Genomic DNA, 19455 nt, shown 5'->3' with positions numbered 1-19455 from the left:
CGGCTTTGCGCAGAGTTTAAATGACCTTTTAATTGCGGATTTAGGGAGCCCTGTGGTCTTGGTTTTACTGAATTTGTCTTCAGCCTTTGATGTGGTGGACCACAGCATTCTGCTAACAAGACTAGAATATTTAGTAGGCATTAAAGGAAGCGCCCTTGAATGGTTTAAATTGTATCTTTTGAATAGGTCCTTTTCTGTTGTGATGAGGAGCTACTCTTCTTCTGTTACCCATTTTGATTGTGGTGTGCCCCAGGGGTCTGTTCTGGGCCCTATGTTGGTCTCATTGTACATTCCAACCGTGGGCTCTATATTTGACAAATATAACATTTCTTTTCATTTTTATGCTGATGATATTCAAATCTATTTTTGTCTGACTGACGATACTCCATCTTCACTACACTGCTTTCTTGATTGTATGAGGGAGGTCAAAGGCTGGTTATAGAGTAACTCCCTTTTTCTAAATAAAAAGATAACACAAATAATTGTCTTTGATAGCCACATCCCTCGGGGAGAATTAGCCGATATATTTGGGCCCTTTGCTACCTCTCTCTCTGATACAGTATGTAACTTAGGTGTTCTTATGGACAGTTCCTTTAAACTTAATAAACAAGTGTCCTCTTTAGTACAGTCTAGCTTTTACCAACTACGACAAATCTTGCAAAACTTATCCATGCCTTTGTTACTTCAAGATTAGACTATTGCAACTCCCTTTACCTGGGCCTCCAATCTGCCCTTCTTCAAAAACTACAACTTTTCCAAAATGCAGTGGCACGCTTTTTAACTGGTACTAGGTTTGATTCTATTACCCCAAACCTTGCTGACCTACATTGGTTGCCCACTAAATATTGGATTGATTTTAAGATTTTATTGCTTACATTCAAAATGATAAATAATATTGCGCCTTGCTATTTAACTGAACTTCTCCGCCTGTATACTTCTAGGAGAGCACTTCAATCATCGAGTCAAATGCTCTTGGTGCAACCTAGGTCCTGGCTGAAAACCAGAGGTGATCATGCCTTTGACATTGCTGCACCTAACCTCTGGAACAGTCTTCCAGCTGATATTTACACATCGGAATCTATTCAATCTTATAAAACACAATTGATACACTGTACTTTTATTGCATCTGTATGTAATTTTAACCTACTGTGTTACTGGGTTTTTTACAATAGGAGTGAAATATTTCTTTTAACATAGTACTCCTGAGTTAATTAGCACTTTTTTCTGGGAAGTGTATTTATACTCAGCTATCGTACCCATATGTAATAAATTTTATTTCATATTTTACTCTTGAGAAGCACTTTGGTGTACCTCTGGTCTTTAAATGTGCAATATAAATGGTAAAATATCGATTGATTGATTGATTGATTCATATAATTTTTTTTTAAATGAAATACCCCACAGTCCACCTATGAATGCAACCTTGAATTTTTCCCCCCCTTACTTTTAAAGGTATTACCTCTTTAACTTTCTTTATTCTATTAATAAGCTAAAGACAGTAGACATATAAAGGAAAATTACTTATATGTAGGGCTGGGCGATATGGCCTAAAATCCATATCGCGGTATAATTTGAAGCATGTGCGGTAACAATATATATGGCGATATATTCTTTTCTTCTGTATAATGTATTTTCCACATTATAAGGCTCACTTAAAATCCTTTAATTTTCTCAAAAATCGACAGTGCGTCTTATGTAGGAATTCTGGTTGTGCTTACTGACCTCGAACAGATTTTATGTGCTACACGGCCCTCAAAAATCTGTCAAAAAATGATTTGGTACGACTTGGGTAAGCTACGAAGCTGCACCGCTTGATGGATTGTCGGAGCATTACGGCTGCCATAGTCAGGAGCTTTGCGGAGTAATCTGGATCCTAAACTCTGTCCACTTCAGGCCCCAAAGGCAAACAAACGCTGCAGCATCACTGAGAGTTAAAACTGTCTAAATTCTTTCATCTTTAATCAAATGATCAGTCTGACTGATTTACCAGGTGTAACAACTAAGTTTAACATCCAGGCATCCATGAAAACAGAATTTATTAAATTTAACAGAGTTAGAAGTTAACAGGAAGTTAGCTCGCTAGTTTCCACCTAAACATGATATAGCATGTTCTGACTGAGAGATTTCTGAAACAAATTAAAACATACAGCTCTGCTATCACTTCCAACATAAATTAACTAAACAGCAGTGACTTTTGTAGGGTTACTGAAGTTGGACTAGCTGGTATTTAATGATGTGCTACATGATCGCTAGCGACACAGTTATGTTAGCATAACATTAGCACAGTGAAGCTGGAGGATGAACGCTAACTTTTTTCCATTCGATAAAAGTTAACGTGAGGGTTTCTGGTGGTTAGGGACAAATTCAATTGCATGGCAGGATGATATAAACGGACCGAACTTCAGTTGGGAGAACAACTGAGATAATCCATCCACAATACAAGGTTAGTTATTAATATACTGCAACAACATGGGAATAGAGCAGCTGCGAGACAATTCAACATTAATGAATCAATGGTACGGAATGCAGAATTCATACATAAGGCACACAGGATTATAAGGTGCATTGTCGAGTTTTGAGAAGATTGCAGGCTTTTATGAGCACCTTATAGTACGACAATTAGGGTAATAATGACGTCCCGCTTATATGTTCTACAAAAGAAATGTGCTTTGGTGTGTATCTGACGGACAAACGTTATTTTATTTTCTTATCGTTGCAGAACATTATACCAGTATTACCGTGAACGGTATAATATGGCCCAGCCCTACTAGAAAGTACTTTTTCACGTTTTCCCTCCAAAACTTGCTAAATAGTCAGGAAAACATCCAACCCATGGCTGCATGTGTTTCAAACTCAAGATTCTAGAAGGGGGTTATCAAAGAGTAAAAGCATGTTGAATTTCACATTGTTCTGTCTTTCCTGAGATCACCAGAATACGCACTTATCCACCACTTTTTTTCACTTTTATACATGCATTTCACCTTTCCCCCTTGCGACCCCGCTGACTCAAAAAGGATGGAAGGTGTCAGTTTTTTTCAAAAGTCCTTGCAGGCCTTACCCGTGGTCCTGAAAATCAGCAGTGGGTGATTGCATCTTGGGATGCCAAGAAAGGTGCCTCTTGGCTGGGATACAGGGCCTTTAGAAGGCCCTCTGGTAGTCTGGAGAACCAGGGGGTCAAAGGTCACCACTGTAAAGAACATTTTGGGGGCCTATTCGCATAGGAGTAATGTATCAGAATGCAAACACTTAAGTCTTGAAGAGGGTGATTTGGCGAAGAAGTGACCCGATTTCTGACCCTCTACGCCCCTCCTGTGACTCACAGCATGACCGCAAAGTTAGTGTAAAAGGCAATACAAACGTATAGGGGATTTTGAAAGTATATTTTGGGGGTCCTATTTGCGTAGGAGTGACATATCAGAATGCTCAGCCCTTCAAAACTCCACCTAGATCATTAAGAAATACTTTTGATATAAATGCATTCATAAAATATAAAGTTATAGTTAGTTTAAAAGTTTACACTTTGTCAGGAAAATGGCCCCACCGGTCCAATTTTACACACTTGCAATACCACATTTCAACAGTAGGGCGTCAAGTCGACACACATGTTTACACACGTTGTCAGGAAAAGTCACTTCCAGGGGACCAATTTTACTTTTCAAAAAAAATCGCACTAGGCATATCAGGAGGCTGTTTTCTATCCATTGCAATGCTTGTGCCTGTGGGGACCGGGGCTCGGTCCCCACCGGAAAAATTGGACCCCAGGAGGTGAGTGAAATCTCAGGTTGTGGATCCCACCAGGTAGTAAATACGAGTACACACACACACACACACACACACACACACACACACACACACACACACACACTGTCCTGTTTCTGCTATTTGAGGATCTGCTAAGTTTCCAGGTATCCCCGATGCTCATCTTTCTGTGGAATATATTGCACTGTTTTGGTCTGATGGTTGCTGGGCATTTTCCGTTTATTTGTCCTGCAGGATATAGAGGTCGTTCTGAGAAGAAAACATTAAGCTTTCTCCTTGGTTAAAAGATAGCATAAACAAAAACACAGTTTTCAAATTGCGATGTGTTTGTTTTTGTTTAATAAGGTGTTTGTGTACAAGTATGCTGGTTAGTTATCCGCGTAGATTTTCTTTGGTGTTACATTTTATCATGCCGTATAGTGGTGCCATTCCTTGTTCTGTCACACAGCGGAAAAAAGCCAAGGTAGACCGTATCCATCTGATAACTGCAAGGTTAGAAAAGAGAGACAATGACACAGACACAAAAATGTAAAGTATGTGTGCTGAGGTTTTGGTCTATGGGACAGTAAAATACTTTGACACATGATAGTGGCAAAGCTGGTGACAAGAAAGGAAAATGGGGGAGTGAAAAAACTAAAATCCAACATTTTTTTTTACATCCCAATGCTATGCTCATGCTTAGCTTAACTAATTTAAATTCATCAATGGTTTGAAGTTATTTTTTACACAATTAAATCACATTATTAAGCATACAGGGGTGAAAGAATGAGGCACTCAATAACAGCTGTGTGTGGTGTCTGTCTGCATAATGCACCACTTGCTTGTCATAAGTGAGGTTAAATAAAGGTCATTTGGTTCCATGACATTGGCATGTCACTGATAGAATTACAGGACATGTCCTGGACAATATGTAAAGGACACTCATGCATTTCTTTTTGTGAAGGTAAGAGGTTTCTATCTGCAGACACTGTTTTCTTCTTCTCTGGCTTCCTATCTATATTAAAGAACATTTCAACGGCAATAAGAAACCACAGTAAAGTTTATCCTCGAACGGGTATGAAACTACTCTGAAACTACCCCAGGTCAATATAGCATACTATTGTTCTTTGACAGTGAAGCTGTTGAAAGTCTGGTTCTTTTCTTTAAATACAGATTGTAAAAGTAAAACAAGCTCTCAAAAATAACATTTACAGTCGCAGGACTTCATTACAGTTCGTACAGAACTAAGAAAGAAGGCATTTTCTGCCCCGTCTTCATGGACTAGATTACAGAAGCTCTCTCGATCGATTTCACTTGCAGACTTTAAAAGACATACAAATGACCTTGTGAAATCATCACTGGGAACTAGTTCCTGTTTTTGATATGACTGTGTAAACATTAGACAATTCTTTGCTCTTTTTATGTTTTGTTTTTTTTATTGTTGTAATTTTAATATGTTGTCTCTCTTGTATTTGAGACATTGAGTCTCAGTGGGACTACCTAATAAATAAAGGTTAAATAAATAATGTCAACTACTTGTTTTAGAGACATAATGTTTTAAAGCATGGCATAAACCAAAATGTTTATGAAATATTTATGTTATGTGTTGATTTTTGGTGAGCAAAATTTAGATTTCAAATCTCTCAGGAGCTCTCCAAAGGTGAACAAATCCTCCTTAAAAGCACAAAAAAATAGAGGCTGTATCAAAAAGTTGTAAAAGCTATAAAACTGATCAACTGCCCCACAACTAACCCAACTCGGCCAGTGCTGCTAGTTATTACTAGTCTACTACTAGTCATTTCTTTCGATATAATGGAACAAGTTAAATAGTTTCATTGTATTTGACAAAGGTCATCTTGAGAAGACACACTGAATAGTGGACACACACGTGTGCCTCTGTTATGGTGGTATTTGAGAGTGTTTTTCCATAAACAGGAGAAAGAAAGATGTGAGGACAGGTAAGCTTACGTAATAGTTAGAAGTCAGACCTAGAAATGTGTGTAATAATAATCCTTACACATAATTATCCTTACAATGATATTGATTGTTATGATAACATTATAATGATATCATAACAATAACAATAAAAGCCCAACAATAACAATAAAAATGATAAAGCCCTTCAAAATAAAGTCACAACATGGTTTATACGCAAACAGAAAGTCATTCAGATTTACTAGTTGGTGGCCACGTGAGAGTCCTGCGTGTTTAGACAGTTAGATTTAATCCCAGCCAGAGCTAAGAAATAAAAAGTGAGGAATATAACCTGACTGGCTCCTAAACATATATCCATCATTTTCCTCATTCATCTTTTAGTCATGCTAACACTACGGGCTAAGATGAGACACTAGAATATGACAGAAACCTATCGTGGTGCGGACCGAGGTGCAGATGAGCAGCTGAATCAACACTTTGCTCCAAACTAACTCACTGTATCAACTAAAAGTTGAGGGAGAATTCTCTCCTGCTGATCTCACTCTCTCTCTGTCTTTATTTCTCTCTCCCTCTCTGTCTGTGTGTGTGTTTTGCTGGGCTCGTCAGTCAGGTGTCACAACACAGCAGAGTGAGTGAGGATCCCAGTCAAAAGCAATCAAATGGCAGGGTAAGTGCTGTATTACTAATGAGAGACTTGGTCCCTGTTTTCACCCAAACGTGGCATGTTTTATGAGTAGCAATGTTTTAGGGAAGTTGGAGAGAACTTTAACAACATTAAGTTTAGAAATAAATGGTTAGTTTATTGGAAATGTTATGAGCAGCTTGCTTAGACTGACATGAACGTGGAAAGTTAAAAAAAAGCAAATACAAGTAGGTAGTAGCTGGTCCTGAGACAAACTATAATCACCACCAGGGGGAAGCAAAACACAAGAGGTCGCCAAAGGAGATTTACTTCATATCAACAGGGAATTAAGTCCATGCTGAAGTGGCAAAAACTGCAGTTCAACACAGACTCTTGTGATAAAAAGTTAAATTTTAGAGGATTCAAAAGCATATTTATTCACTGTAAAAAGGCCTTTGTATGGTTTAACCATTCATAACAAAACTGAGAAGAGTGGTTTATTTATTTATTGTTATTATCATCATAATCATCATCAGTAGTAGTAGTATGTATGCATGAGGCCACCTCTGGCTTCATTTCATGGCTCAACAGTTTTCTCTGGTATCTACTGCCTACTGTTATATGCTAGTAAGTCACTCTGAGAGTAGTTCAGATAGTTAAGCATACTGTAACTCAAATTTGTGTATAAAATGTGGCATGTGTAAGACTAATGCAGACATAACGCAGTGGAGTTCCTTCAGGAAAAGTAAGGCAAGCGTTACTTGCCTTGTCACATTTAGAAATAGACATTAATTAAATAATACCGAAAAGAGGGATCTCTCTCCTTTCATTTCAGACAGTGCTGTCATAAAGCTCCTTGCCTGTTTACATCCATCCGTTACATTATTGCCATCTGTATGGTGTATCCATCTCTTGTTAACAATGGCTTGAACTGGGCAAGCTGAGAGGCCATTAGCTTTTTTCTGTTTTCTGCACATTTGCATCGTCGATAAACCTCTGCCATGTTAAACAGATGGCGGGAATCATCTCTGGATGCCTTTCAGTGGTCCTCGACACTGACATAGCTTTGACAGGCATGATTTGCTCGTCTTGGTTCAGGTGTCCATTGTTCTCGTGGTGTTATCATTTGGAGGATTACAGGTGAAAGCTTTTGCAGATGGAAGAGCTTTGCCTTCTGACGTGAGATTTTGTAAAAGTGTCACTATTAACCCACAAGAATACATTTCTATAAATCTAAACAGGTACATTTGTTACCTAAACCTAACCAAACTATAACTGAAAACAGAAAGTGGAGAACAAAGATAAAACAATATGAGATTTTTGCCTTTGGAAGAAGTTTATTAATAGAGGCAGAAGATTTAATTTTCAAGAAGTCATCTAAAGTCATTTAAGGTCCTTGAATAATATATCATTAAAGGAGCCGTTGCCACTGTAGCTTTGTGTTAATGATGCAACTAATCTGCACTTCTCGTTTCAAAGTATCTACAACCTCAGAGTACACCGTTGTTTTCAGAGATCATAACATATGTATATGGTATAATGTGTGTTACAATGAAAGGATTAATAAATAATATTAGCATCACACTTAGCATAGATTTGATTAGTGCATAACTCTAACGTACAGATAGAACAAGCATTACTATCGCATTTGATGTTAAGCTGCCAGTTTCATTCACTTTGGGGTCACTTCAATGCAGACAAAGTTTCTTCTGTCTGCGCAGTCCCTGATCATCCACGTGCTGTTTGTGTCAAACTTGGACAAAGTCCCACAGCGTTCCCAGTTGGACGGACAGTCCGGCAGCATAACTTTGGGACCTGGTTTGACTCCATTTAACCAAAACCATTTTCCTCCCAGGAAGCGCAAGCCAATCCAAGCCTGAGAAACACAGGACAAAACTGGGAGAGTCAGTCCTGGCTGTGGAAGTGTTGGTATAAGAGATTTGTATTTGCAAATTAAGCCGGACACAAATACTCATTACCGAGGCTTTAGTGAAGCCTTTCCTGAAATGAATATTGATCCTATTTTTTATTTACCCCCTCCCCCCCCCCCTCCCGTTTTTTTCCCATGCAGTTGTTTTGTGCAGTATAGATTTTAAACACATTGGGCAAGAAAGAGCATCTCCACACCACGGCCTGGAATTTATACCTTAAAACACTGAACAAGTAGAAAGACTAAAGCCACTTGAACATGAACTCTGGTGTTTAATGCAGAATCTATGAACAAGTGATGCATTTAGAAGAACAGCTATAATTCAAAAATAATAAACTCAAACCTCATCAGTGGTTGCTCTGTAGATCCTGTCTCTGACATATTTGTACTGAGAGACATTGGTCAGGCTCAGGAGGTCGTACGTACAGCCAGCACATGATGCTTTCATCTCTCTGCAGTGAATCAAGGCGTCCTCCCATGTCTTGTTCTCATTTACCACCACCAGGTTGTCACCAAAACAAAGAGGGTAAAACCTTTCAGAGCAAGCATAGCCTACCCAGCCTCTGGTAACAGCATCCAAAGAGCCACAGTCTGCAGTGAGTGGCTGTCCTGGTGCCCAGTTTCTGTAGCTAGATGCTAAACTACCCGTCCAGTTCCAGGTCTTGCCTCCCACTCGATACAGTCCAATCCAGCCCCGTTTGTCAACACCACCTGAGTTTACCTGGGTGACAGTGGCTAGGTAACCATAGTTTTCCATACAGTACTTTACAGCGTCATACCAACTGAGCATAACACTGTGATACTGGATTACATCACCTCGGGAACAGTAGACATTATTGATACTTGAACATTGTGCACTGTACCACATGAGGTCATCTCCTACAACTGCACAGTAGTCCTGCTGTGCAGAGGCCCATTTGCTGGTATGTGAGAGGTCATCACCTGAGACACCTTCACCTGTTCTGAAATCAACACAACAATCATCTCAAAATCAGCAACTCAGTTTTGTCATATTTACATAAACAGACATGGATATTGACATAAAGGTCATTGCAAAAAAGATACTCACCTTAGATTTATAGACTTCCAGAATGAGTCATCTTCAGGATCTCTGAGTAGACCAATCCAAATGTTTGGGATATTCCTTTGGACCAAAAATGGTATAATAACATTCATATTTATCATGTCCAAAGTAGCCAAGTCAACATAATGTTTCTGGCAGAATAGTCTTGCTTGTGTCCAGTTCATTTTCCCAATATAAATGTGTGTGTCACGATCAATGTTTCCTTTTAAGCCACAGGCAGCCATTAGTACGAGGCAAAGTGCCAGTTCAAAGTTGCTTTTCCCCATATCTGCTCCTGTTTGGACAACAAGCCACACAGATCAATTTTCAGAGATTGTATTTGCTGTCAGTCAGTTTATGATGTGATCCGTGGCTGCTGAACAGCAATCACCCTGCTTTTATAGCAACCAGCTATGTGATCAGTGCCACCTACACGCACCTCAACATCCAGCTGACCAATAGCAACTCTGCACAATTTCAAATACAATTCAAATGGCCCTGTTGTTGTACTCTTCTGTTGTCACCTTTGACTTTGTTCTTAAAGATGCTCTCCTACTCTACTGTGACACTACATGGTTTTTTTTTTATATTTGTTGAAATAGTTTGGGAAAACTCTTCCTTTCTCTCTAATTGGGAAACTAATTGCATCTGTTTGAGAATGTCTAATTTCTTTCTTAATAAGTGTGCAATCCAGTTAACTCCCACTACTACTAATAAGTGAGGTTTTAACAACAGCTCGATCATATTCAGTCTCGTATGGAGCTTGAAACAGAGTTAATCTTAGTTCAATCTTAACCCTGTATCCCTAGCATTACCCACTGCTAAAACCCCCACCAAATCTGGTATATATTTATACGATATTTGCATGAATGGGGGTCTTTGCTTCTTTCAAGCAGTTACAAAGGAAATAGGGATTGCAAAGTAACAGCTTATCCCTGCTACCTGCAGGTAACGTCAGGTATAAATTAATTTTGAGACTATAATAGAGAGTAGCATGTAGAAAAATATGTTAAAATCCCACCTGACGCTCTTTTGCTGCAGGCGCCTCCTCTTCTGCTAAGCGGGAAAATTACTTTGGAGAATGTATTCCAGACAACATTTGGGAGAACTGCCTTGAAAACATACAAGAATGCTTTCCATTGTCTCATTCAGTTTAAATTCATTCCCAGGCCTCATTGCATTGTCAGGGGATGTAGCTCAGTGGTAGAGCGCATGCTTTGCATGTCTGAGGGCCTGATTTCAATCCCCAGCATCTCCAGGTTTTTATACCATCAAGCTTCTGAGCTACAGCTCAAAACTTCTACTGAATTTCCTGTAGGAATCCACCCGAGGGATTAATAAAGTTTCATCTAATCTAATCTACTCCGAGTTGCTCTATAATATGTATCGAAATGTGTCCCAAGTTTTGGACTATCCCACAAAATCAAGCCTTTTTTGGCTGAGATATGTACCCTAATGTATGAGGTCACTAAGACACTGTTTAGACCAGAACCTTTGATCACTCATGGTGTTTCTGAGACTTTCAGAAAGGTTTTCTGTCATATTCTCTTTTAGCAGGCAATAAATAAATAGATAATAAATAGACTGCCCACTCAACCTGACAAACACACTCCATCTAAAAAAGATAAGACATGCTGGGGATGACAAGAGATGTACCTGGAAAGACTGCTGAGTGAGTGAGATTCTACATTGGACTTATTTGTGGATGTGAGAGGGATTTTTATTTTCTTTCTTTTCTGCCTCCACATCAATCTTTCCCTAAAGTTTTCATAAAATGTAGGTGTGTCTAACAAAGGATCAGACCTTTCTTTCTACAAGAAAAACCATGACAGTAAAAGTGGCCTGATCTCATTTGCTCCTTGTGAAAGAAAATGGGAATCATAAAAAAACAAATTTTAAGTAAGCACATAAAGTGGACCCAAATGCAGCCATGTGTGCTGGAGTAAAAGGCTCTGATGCTCTGTGTTTAAAAGCCCCAAAGAGATTTTCTGCATTCAAATCCAGCCAGTCTCTGGGCTTAGTTGGCAAATTAAGGTTAGGTAAATGTCTGAATTTGAATCTTCTTCAATGTGACAGGCTACTGACCTCTGTCTCTTTCACGAGTCTTAGTTATTGGTCCAAATGAGTGAAGTGCAGAAGAAGATGATGAAATGATAAATGAAGATATCAGCAGAAGGCAAAAGAGCAAAGGACTTTCAAACTGGATCTGTTAAAATAAAACGGGGCCTTTGGTATTAACTGACTCAGGATAATGAGCCAAACATGTGAAGGGAAAATCCATCAATTATCATCATAAAGCTTCATAATTCATAATGCGGATAAGCTGTGGACTGCCTTTCTTAATTTTGAATAAAAACAGAGAAGAGAAGACAGTACAGTCTAATACTCTAAAACCATCTGCATTGTTGAAGCAGGATTGATATAAAATGTAGTGGCAGTCAACAAAGTTCACTTTAACTAGAACCAAGACTGCAAATGAAAGTGATGTGCACTTATAGGTAGAAAAATCAGATTTTATACAACAATTTGTATTTGTTGTATAAAAGTAGAATTTTTCATAGATTCAACTAAAGAAATGGGAGCACATGTTGCACCGGATATTGTGATGTCTAATCGCATTACTGACTCGTAGTTGCACCAGGGTTTTGTTCTAAAGTGAATACAAGAAGGTCTGGCCAGCACAAAATTATAGAAGGAAAAAAAATCTGTTGGTAAACTTCCTACAGACTACAGAAGAAAATCAAGCCTACATCTACAACAAATGTCTTAGACATAGATATCCAGATATCTCATTAAACACAACGAAAGGCCATATCAAACTTAGTTTTTTATCTAACTTATCTTCTTAGTTTTTTCTGGGCCTGGATTCTACAAAAAACATGGTCATAGAATGATTTTTTGATATATTGATGAGGAGTTAGAGCACCTAACCTGCTCCTCTAATAACTAATGACCCAAGATTACATAGTGACCCACATAGCGAATCAAACAGCACAATATGGAGAAAATAAATCAGTAAGGGCTGGATTAAAGTGCACTCAGCTTTTATTTTTAACATAAGTGTGTCTCATGAAACGTGTGAGCAGCTGCAGCAAGATATATGTAAAGAAACATACAAATATATTTAATATATGAAAAAATTAAATGGCAAAGTAGAATGCATATACGGCAAATAACCACATACACACAAAGCATAAAGAGTGATACACCCTGAGCTGTAAAAACTTATAGCAACTCTGCTCTGTGCTGTCTTTATGGAAAAAGCAACATATAAATATAGATGCTCACTTCATTCAATAAACTCCAGTACATCAACATCTTCAGTGTACTTTTAATTTATTAGCATATGCAAATGATGTTGACTAAGAGTTTTTATTCACAGTCATTCTTTGATGATCAGCTTTTCCTCAGAGTAAGTGCTTCCCTCAAGTGGACAAACTGAAAGTGCAGGTATCTAACCTACTGTTAAAAGCACATGTAGTTCCTGCATTAGTGAGCAGCCCATTGTCAGGCTGAAAGCCTTCAAAAGCAGGCATAAAAGTGTAAAACATACTGTCTTAATGGAGCAGAGAGAGAAAAATGTCAGTGCCATGTAGTAAAACATGGCACTGACTGGCTTCAATGCACCGTCATTTCTGTCCTTTTCCTTCCACACAGCAAATCCAGCATGTCCAAATTAACACTGTCAGATTTGATTTCAACACTTTTAAAGTGTCTATATGGGTCCACACCAGAGAGTGTTAATTTGACTCTTTTTGGAGAGTTGGTACGTTAACTCTGATTTAGTGTTAAACACCAAATCTCTCTGGAGTTGATAATTTGACACTTGGTGTTAAGAGGTTATATATTAACTCTCAAAGAGTATTTTAGTTTAGCTACGTAAGAGTTATCTTCTAATTAATTCTAAAAAGCGGGAATTTTACTGTTCTGAACTTCTAGAAATTTCTTTTGGAAATAAACATTTACTAAAAAGACGCAATGGTTTTTGAAAAACATTTATTCTGAACTGTGCACCACAATTTCAAAACATTTTCTGAAAGATGTAACAGTGTACATGTTCTCACTTTCATTAGAATTTCGTTTATCAAAAGGTCTGACATAGGTGAGCTGGTAAATGCAAATAACAGCATTCTCATCACTTATTTCAATAAATACAAAATACAATATGCATGTCCTTCATTCATCACTTTGTGGAACTTCAACGCACTTCTGCTCTCCCCCATATTCCATCTTCACAAGCATATCCTATGTGGAGATTGAATAAAAATTAGTTGACACTAATTAATGGCACAAATCAATTGCAGCACAGTAAAAAAAAAAAAAAAAAAAAAAAAAAAAAAAAAAAAAAAAGGGGAATCCTTTTTGAGCCATTACTTGTGTAAAGTATTTTCCCAAAAGACAAGGACACAGACAACAGGTAATACTGAACTAAATGTAAAACCTCAACCTTTTTCATTTTTACCTAAAACCATGTGCACAAAACTCTGGAGGAATCTAAATGCTAACGTAGAACTCAGTCGGGACTTGGGACATCTGCTACTGCTGTTTGCTCGTTTTTTTTATGGGAGATCGTTTTCAGGCTTCAAGTAGCATCATTATATCAACATTTCACATTCTAGACATTGTTTTAAGTGTATTTGACCAAGAAATTTGACTTAAAATTCACATGCAAGCTTTTTTCAAGGCTGTGGTATTTGCCCGCAAACAATACCTTTCAGCTAGCTAAAACAGAATATTATGCTATCAGCGAGCAACATGGCTAATGCCTTTCACACAGCTTTGTCTCAACTCCAAAGAGCCACAGAAGTAAAAGCTAATAACAATAATTGAAACAATCTTTGAAAACATGACTTACCAAGCATGGCAAACAACTCAAATATGTAGAGCAAAATGTTTTGAAACGGCTTCACTTCAGCTTCGATTGGAGCCGTGCTGGGGGCGGAGTCTGGGAATTTACTCTATTGGTGTCATAGCCCTTGTAGGAGTTCAGAGTTAAGAGGTCAAGAGTTAATGTTTCCATTGTAACACCTCCAGATTTGAAATAGAAACACTCATTTTTAACACTCGATTTTAACTACTATCATTTTACACCTCAGAGTTACATTAAAAGAATGTGACTCTACTTAGAGTAAAATTAACTCTAAGACTACTAACACCAAAACATTTAACACTTTTGAATTTGCTGTGCACCTGCGGCTGAGATGAAAACATGTTTACAGATTCAAAATCAGCAAGTGATACTAAATTACTTGTAATCACGATTTCAAGTTTAAGTGGCCTGTATGTTTATTATAATTAGATTTTAATGATCATGTGATTGTAATGATTTTTTTCCCATAGTCTTTGATAATTAGCATCACTTATGAAAAAAAATCACATCGTCCATTCAATAAGTAATCAGAATTGGTACAGGTGATTTTTGCGTCGTTGCACTGCATAAATGTGCAATTATAATATTTCCAAAATAAAACAGCTATAAAATTTTACAAAATACCAGTGTTGTTTAAATGAGCTCATTGTTCATTGTCTGCCTGATTTTCCTTGCTCTCTACACACATACATACACTAATTTTAAGTAAGTAAGCAAGATTTATTTGGCTTGTGGTCACGAATAATTTAAAGCGTGAGAAGAAATTATTCAAAGCATCTAAATTGAACAGATCAAAGTGTAGGAACAGATTGTCTCGTCATATCTATGAGCACTTTCAGCTTCTCTTCCTCTTTTTAACCAACAGAACAAAGGACTAAAGTATTGATTTTAAACATTTGCAACAGCATTATCTCCAGACCTTGGCTCAGTCCAGCTCTCACTTTAGTTAGCCTGGTAACAAAATAGAAACAGTTTGTGTATCTATTTTCAGTCTGTCACATCCTGACTTGATTTCTTCTTTTGGTCCGTTGATACAATAGTGGTCATATCCTCTTCGGTTTCTTCCCCACCTAAAAGCACAGACACATTGTATATTAGTTGTCAGTCTATTTATTCTTCTCAGTCATTTCTTGTGCTAATAAATGTGTTCATTACTCACCGAAGCATTCCTGGAAGGACTCAGATTTGACCAGGAAGGTGTATAACAAAGCTGCCACTAACAGGACGCCAAAGAATCCCCCAAGAATACAGCCAATGAGAAGGACATTGGTTGCACCAGTATCTAGGCATAAAGTAAAAATAAAAACAACATGAGTGCAAAACAGGACACCGCCATGTAAAGGAAACTTTACATGCTGTCTCAACTACACAGGCTTTTCGTGGTCTCTGCAGATTGAGCCAGCCTTGTTGCATCGTGTTTAAGAGAGGTCTCACCTTTCAGAGGGTATCTTTTTCTCCTTATCAGAGGAGAAAAGGATCACTATATCTAAGATTATAACTGTATCTGGATCCTATGTATCCAAGTCATGCCATGAACAGATATGATGAAGAAGGCTTTCAGTTTTAAGGCATTCCTCAGAGATGAGCACCTCCCTGTAGTTTGTGTGCTTAGAAATGTTCAAAAATCTCAGTGCCCATATATGGATGAGCTGGATGATGTAATCAGAGCAGCCCTAGTCTCGTCGGGCAACGTTGTCCTGTTTTCATGTTTCATGTTGAAAATAGTTTCAATCTAGTTTTAGTATGGTAGAAACCTGAATGAATTGCAAATATAATATTTACATAAATCAACATTAATCAAAGTAAATACATTAGAAATTAGACTTGTACTTGATTATGTACTCTCTCTCTCTCTCTCTGTGTGTGTGTGTGTGTGTGTGTGTGTGTGTGTGTGTGTGTGTGTGTGTGTGTGTGTGTGTGAATTTAACTGAAAAGGCTGGAAAGACGCATTGCTTATTACACTTTCAGTTTGTCACAAGGTGTGTCCTGCTTCGAGGTAGGTAAAACTATATGCTCTCTATCTCCTCTTTTCTGCCTCACTCAGTCCTCTACTTCCTGGAGAGATTGAAAATGAACACTGACAACAAAACAAACACTGAATAAAAAGCTAAAGAGTTAAAATGACTGTACATTAATGAAATGCTGCCAAATTGAAGTTAAGAATCTCATATTGAAGAAACAATTTGAGTTTTAGTTGTTTATCTGCAAAAAAATGATCACTTAAACTTGTTGCCACATGATGTAAAAGCTGCAATGCCCATTGTCTGCGGAAAGTCACTAAGCTCAGGGTGTCCTCTTGACAGTACAGCAGGACTCAATAGACTGCAAACATTTTGTTGGGCACAGTGGTCTCAGACTTAGTGTCCCACACAGAAAATTGACAGGTCTTAGTGTGTAATGTTGAGGTCCTACAATTAAGAGAGAAAACCCAAAAGTCAGATGATCCCTTTTGAGAAAGAACTAGGAGATGGTGGGGAGGAATAACCCCCTTTTAATGGTAAGAAACCTCCAGCGGGAAACGCTCAAAGAGGGGCAACCATCTCTCCATCAGATTAAACTGCAACTACTGAAAGGTACAAATAAAGCGACTTGGACCTGAACCCAAGAGACTACTGGATTGAATTAAACTGAAGACATGCAACGTTAGGCAATGCACTTAGTTTGACTGTATTTCAATACTTCACCATAAACATGCAGGACGGCAGAGAGCGCTCTCGGGTTGCTCAGCTGCTGACAAACTACTCTTGTGCCGTTGTGGGGCAAGGCAGTACCCAGGAGGGTCCACACAGCCAGCGACTCTCCATTCTTCATTTCACAACGTCCATAGACAGCCTGAGGACAGGGACAGAGGAGAGAAAGGAGACTGAATAAGGGATTCAAAAGTGCTTCAAAAGAAGGCGTTTTCATAGGGTGATTGATGGTGGTCAATTTACAATGTCAACACAATCTTAACAAACGTAAGACGATAATACTATAAAATGATGGTCATTTGATGGGGATGAGTTTAAAATGCACCATAGTGCAAACATGTTAAACTCATGAATGAATCTCCTTACAATGACCACTTACAATGGAAAAAATGAATATGCAGACACACTTAGAATATATAAATCCACGGCACAGTTCTCTGTGAGGGCTGCTGTAACCTTATTGTAAATGTGACTTGGTTCTACTTTGGTTTCCTAGAAAAGCTTTGTCATATTTGTTCCTCGATGTGCACATCCTGTTTCTCCTTCTTCAGAAAGACTGCCTGTAACATGTAATCTAATAGCAGCTGTTTCCTCATAGAAAAAACGAACAAGTCAGAAAACAACAGTCACATGGTCACTCCCCCCTCCCCCTCCCTCACCTGGGGGATGTCTTCCACGTGGCCACCGGGGCAGGTGAGGCTGTAGTTGTGATTACTCCCATACAAGGTAAACGTGAGGTTCGGATGCGCTTCGGGCACGCCACAGTGAAACACTGCAGGCTCTCCCACACCCACTGAGATGTTAGATGGTAGTGTGCTGTACCTGAGAGCACCGGTGCTTGGAGCTTTGGTGGTGGTGCTAGCAGTACTCAAAGTTGTGTTTTGAGCTGGAGCAGTGATTGGGTGATCAATCCATGCGTGTGTGTGTGAGAGAGAGAAGGAAGAAAAATAATCAGGTAAAAAGTAAAATGTTGCAATTTAACAAATGCACTGCTAACCCAAATATATCAGCAATTTATATTTGGTAAAACTGAAGAGTAAAAAAATTCTTATAGAAAGTAAATAACATCAAAGTTATTTCACAAAATAAATACAAAACAAATATCCACCCACAGAGTCACACCTCCTCTCCTAAATGTATATCTAGCCTAATGACTGGAGTGAATTGGATGGAAAGATTTGCAACAATGGAATGAGGAAGCGCGAGAGAGGAATGTCTCAGTGACTGCAAAGTATATTTTGGAAGTCATGGATGTGGTTGGTTTACCTGAGGAAGGTGTGTTGATCTGGAGCACAGTCAGAAACAAGCACATCAGAGAAAGTGCCCTTCTGCTCCTCATTTCTCCGTCCATCTTTTTCTTCACTCTTGTTCCAGTTAGTAACCTGCAAACAACAAAAACTTCATAAAACATAAAAGAAGTTCAGTGAATGCAAAACCAGGTTATACAGGTGCCTGTGTGTGGGAGTGTGTAGAAAACCAGTTATTTATGCAACGATTCTTTGCATGGGTGTAGTGCAGCTGTAGATGAACACTGTTCAAGAATTAGATATAGCAAACTGAGAGTGTTGACAACAACATAGTTTTAAAAATACTATAAATTAAACATACACACAATCTAATATGCTGCTCTATGTCACCTGAGGAAATGACATACTTTTTTTCATTTTAGAAAACATATGAATTTCAAATGAAATGACCTACACTGACCACAAAACAAACTGGAATTTCCCAACCAGCTCTATAGAAAGCTTCCTTATTTGAAGATTGTTTGACGGCACCTCTTTAAAAAGAAAATCCTATTTATTGCACAGATGTGGTCCTAGGACGCAGAGACACTGGAGACCGGCCGCTGTGACAAACATCTGCGCCCACTGTCCATAACAGTGTCACTGTCCGCACACTGCTTACCCTTCGCTGCTTCACTTCTTTCTGCCTCTCTCCATCCGCTCGCTTCAGAAGTTCAGGACAACAGGGCACTTTTAGGAATGTGGAAGACTTCCTTATGTGCAAGGTGGATTGATGAAAACAAGTAACAAACAGGTTATGCAGGCCCAGCCTGAACCGATTATAGCTGGGGCAGACGTCAGGTTCGCACGCGCGCACACACACACACAAACAAATGTGTTAAACCCGTCTTCTTTGTTCACCCTTCAATCAGTGATGCTTCTCTTTGAATGGTTTAAAAAAGGCACAAAGGACAAAGTTCATGGTAAATGATCGTGACCTGCCAGAAATGCCTTGCTTCTGTTTGAGGGTTTTCTTCATTTTTACATTTTGGTGTTTGGCTGGATGGAAAAAATAAAGGAGGGGCATTTGTTTTCAAAGTTGTCATATTTTCATTGCAAAATGAGAGTAATAACAGAAATGGAGTGAACCACAAGTTCCTCATCTGCCAGCTTTTAAAAAAAATCTTGAAAAAAAGTGAATAATAAGTTACAAATAAATGATTATTTACTGTAATTTATTTATGAATGGGTTTCACAAATGTTATTAAATTAGTTTAGGGCCAAAATAAAACCATTCTGTCTTCTGTTTTGTTGTTTTTTCACATGACTTTAAATTGTCACATTTTTGGTCATAACGGAGGATGGGTGAGAGATCGCTGAG

At 38.4% G+C, this 19455-nt stretch overlaps 2 protein-coding genes and 1 long non-coding RNA gene across 9 annotated transcripts; 1 reads left to right on the top strand and 2 right to left on the bottom strand.

The window, feature by feature from the left end:
- Positions 1-2248: 2248 nt before the first annotated feature.
- LOC146507927 (uncharacterized) lies at positions 2249-4509 on the top strand. Its single transcript, XR_014876655.1, has 2 exons — positions 2249-2351; positions 2444-4509. It is a non-coding gene; the product is annotated as an uncharacterized LOC146507927 (long non-coding RNA).
- A 1951-nt stretch (positions 4510-6460) lies between these two features.
- LOC146507926 (secretory phospholipase A2 receptor-like) lies at positions 6461-12936 on the bottom strand. The gene is made up of 3 exons (XM_085176017.1): positions 9295-12936; positions 8569-9187; positions 6461-8171 (listed from the first exon to the last, which is right to left on the bottom strand). The coding sequence occupies exons 1-3, from the start codon at positions 9573-9575 to the stop codon at positions 7968-7970; spliced, it is 1104 nt and encodes a 367-aa protein (XP_085032143.1). The 5' UTR covers positions 9576-12936; the 3' UTR covers positions 6461-7967.
- Positions 12937-13270: 334 nt separating this feature from the next.
- Positions 13271-18887, bottom strand: LOC146507925 (uncharacterized). Of its 7 annotated transcripts, none has more exons than XR_014876651.1 (7): positions 18757-18887; positions 18115-18230; positions 17508-17734; positions 16843-16990; positions 15318-15440; positions 14144-15228; positions 13271-13533 (listed from the first exon to the last, which is right to left on the bottom strand). XR_014876651.1 is itself a non-coding variant. In XM_085176038.1 (6 exons), the coding sequence occupies exons 2-6, from the start codon at positions 18197-18199 to the stop codon at positions 15146-15148; spliced, it is 666 nt and encodes a 221-aa protein (XP_085032164.1). In that variant the 5' UTR covers positions 18200-18230; positions 18550-18836; the 3' UTR covers positions 13721-15145. The 7 variants fall into 7 exon arrangements, 1 of the variants encoding a protein (XP_085032164.1); XR_014876648.1 differs by having other exon boundaries at positions 18115-18246; positions 18550-18836; XR_014876647.1 differs by having other exon boundaries at positions 18550-18836.
- Positions 18888-19455: the final 568 nt, after the last annotated feature.

The sequence above is a fragment of the Neolamprologus multifasciatus genome, chromosome 11 (assembly GCF_963576455.1).
Source record: "Neolamprologus multifasciatus chromosome 11, fNeoMul1.2, whole genome shotgun sequence".
In the NCBI taxonomy this organism is placed as follows: Eukaryota; Metazoa; Chordata; class Actinopteri; order Cichliformes; family Cichlidae; genus Neolamprologus; species Neolamprologus multifasciatus.
Note: the sequence above shows the minus strand (reverse complement) of the source record. Positions and strands in the feature narration are given on the sequence as shown.